At 46.6% G+C, this 2,506-nt stretch overlaps 1 protein-coding gene across 1 annotated transcript; it reads right to left on the bottom strand.

The window, feature by feature from the left end:
* Positions 1-1,384: 1,384 nt before the first annotated feature.
* On the bottom strand, positions 1,385-2,158 carry LOC144901555 (glyoxylate/hydroxypyruvate reductase B-like). The gene is given in 5 exon segments (XM_078795369.1): positions 1,385-1,571; positions 1,637-1,721; positions 1,783-1,961; positions 2,023-2,107; positions 2,110-2,158. Coding segments are annotated over 5 exon segments (585 nt in total).
* Between the last annotated feature and the right edge of the window lie 348 nt (positions 2,159-2,506).

Genomic DNA, 2,506 nt, shown 5'->3' with positions numbered 1-2,506 from the left:
CCAGTTTGACTTCATTCTTTTTTGGGGGGAAATGATATTTTTAGAATGTGGGCCACGCATGTCCCCCATGCTACAGTTTGGACACCCACCCTGAGTATGGAACCCCCGCGGGGGCGGGCGTATCGCTAATTCTGTCATTTTGATGGCTTATCCCGGCCGGCGCTGATGCTTTATCGTCCAACGCGCTCCGTCGGGCTTCCCCGGCTAATCGGGCCCAAAGCTCCAGAAACGCCATCCTCTGACATCATAATTAGCGACATCGCCATCTCCCTCTCAAAGCCGGTCGCTAGGAAAGCTAACAGCATAATCCTCATGAAAGCAGGATTAGTCACCAGGCTGACGTATTATTCCGCATCCCCTTCATCTGTTTACCTAATAAACTGGCAAACGAGCTCATTAGGCCGTGCCGAGCGGCCACCGACAATTCATCCATGTGGACTGAAGGACGCTTTTTCTAACGCCGAACTGGTGTTCATTTTACAAGAATAAAATCATCATATTTTAACTAAAAAGTTGAAATCTAATGAGGGAAAAAAACGAGAAAAGCGGCATGATGTGCAGAAAAATAACAAAAAATAAAGAATACAAGAGTTACAAGAATAAAGTCCAAATATTATGAGAATAAAGATTACAAGAATCAACAAGAAGAAAATTGAAATAGTTGTAAAATGTGAGAAATGAAAAAAATTATAATTTCAAGTTTTACTAGCATAACAGTGTAATATTATGAGAGAAAATAACATCATTTTAGTAGCTTACAGTTGAAATATTATCGGAATATAGAAAAAAAACTGTAAGTGATAATATTGGGCGGTAAAGAATATAATAAAGAATGTAATATAATATAACTGGGAATATTATGGGAATAAAGTCCAAAGTACCAGAAGGAAGTCTGCTGTAATTAGAATTTTGGGTGAATGAAGTCAAAATATGAAGTAAGATGTCCTTAGGTGAAATTATTCAGCCAATAAAAATATGAATATTCAGCAGAGCGATGCTAAAGGCGATGCTAAAGTCGCTGTTGTAGAAGCTAAGGACGAGCATGAAGGCACCTTTCATTCTTATCGATGTCCTTCTTACGGGTGTGCAGTCAACGGCGTATCCCCATTATCCCCATCCTGGATGTTCTTCAAGAGCCTTTTGTATTTTTTAGCCAAGTGTTCTTGGAAACACCAAAATAGAAACAAGTCAAGGACACCTTTCAGTTCCAGGGTGGGGGTCTGATGCGGTGCCGTGGGGGTCTTAGAGGACAAGACTAGCCAGAGTCCCTCAGACCCTCAGTGGGATTTAGATGCTTTTTTTATTACTTTTTTTACATATCAAAAGTGCCCTTTGCAGTATAGTGCAACTACCACCCCCCACCCCCCCCACACACACACGTTTGTCATTCGGCCTTCACAGGCCTGGAAGTTTGCACAGCATACCAAGCCATGGCTCGTCTGCCCCAGCCTTTTACTGCAGCCAAGGCATTCTGCACCATGCAGCCCACGATCCTCTTAGCTGTGGCCACGATGCTGATCCCGATGTGGGGGGTGATGAGCACGTTGGGAAGCCCCAGCAGAGCATGGTCCCTGCAGGAGATGGGAAAAGAAAGAATAAACCGTTTGGTCTTTTTATGCGGCGAGGTGAGCCTGACCTCGGGTGAGTCACATCCAGCGCGGCTGCACGGATGCTCCCCGTCTGGAGGGCTTGGACCAAAGCGTCCTGGTCCACAACTTGACCTGCAAGGAGCAGCGTCAGCAGGAAGAAGAAGAAGAGGCTTTGAAGCGGGGGGGCGCCCACCTCGGCTGATGTTGATCAGCGTGGAGGAAGGCTTCATGAGCGACAACTCTTTGTGGCTGATGAGGCCGCGGGTGTCGGAGGTCAGCTTGACGGCAACCAAGAGGAAGTCCGCCCGCCTCAGCAGGTCGCTCAGGCTGTGGCAGTAATTGGCTCCGACGGCCCGCTCATCCACCGCGCTCCTGCGACGAAAACGTCTGCGTTTGTTCCCCAGCAGGAGTCAAAGTCCTTTTGGCCTTTTACCTTTGGCTTCTGTTGTGGTGGAGGATCTCCATTTCAAAGCCTTGGCACCGCAGAGCCACCTCGTAGCCGATCTCCCCCATTCCATGAGTCCCAGAGTCGACCCTGTCACTTCAACTCCCATGAGACTTTGGGGCATGCGGAAAGGGCCCCTGTTGATGGAAATTTGGTGACCTGTAATGAGGGTAAAACACCGCCCCAGTCGTTCCTGGTTTATGGCCACGGTAGTGGCTTGATACATTTCTCCACTTCCTGTACTCCAAATATACTCTCAATCGGATTTGCTCTGCTGTTAACATGCTAATGCAAGCAGGTTAGCATTGCTAGCATGCTAACATTACCATTACCTTGTATTTTTTGCTATTTTCATGGGTAAACACGTACATAAAACACTTGACACTATCATGCCAGGTGTTAGCATGCTAGCATTGCTAGACTGTTAACATTAGCATAGTAGCATTTTTTGCCATTTTCATAGGTAGACAGC

Source organism: Doryrhamphus excisus, linkage group LG12 (assembly GCF_037039965.1).
Source record: "Doryrhamphus excisus strain RoL-2023G ecotype Guam linkage group LG12, RoL_Dexc_Guam_v1.1, whole genome shotgun sequence".
Taxonomy (NCBI): domain Eukaryota; kingdom Metazoa; phylum Chordata; class Actinopteri; order Syngnathiformes; family Syngnathidae; genus Doryrhamphus; species Doryrhamphus excisus.
Note: the sequence above shows the minus strand (reverse complement) of the source record. Positions and strands in the feature narration are given on the sequence as shown.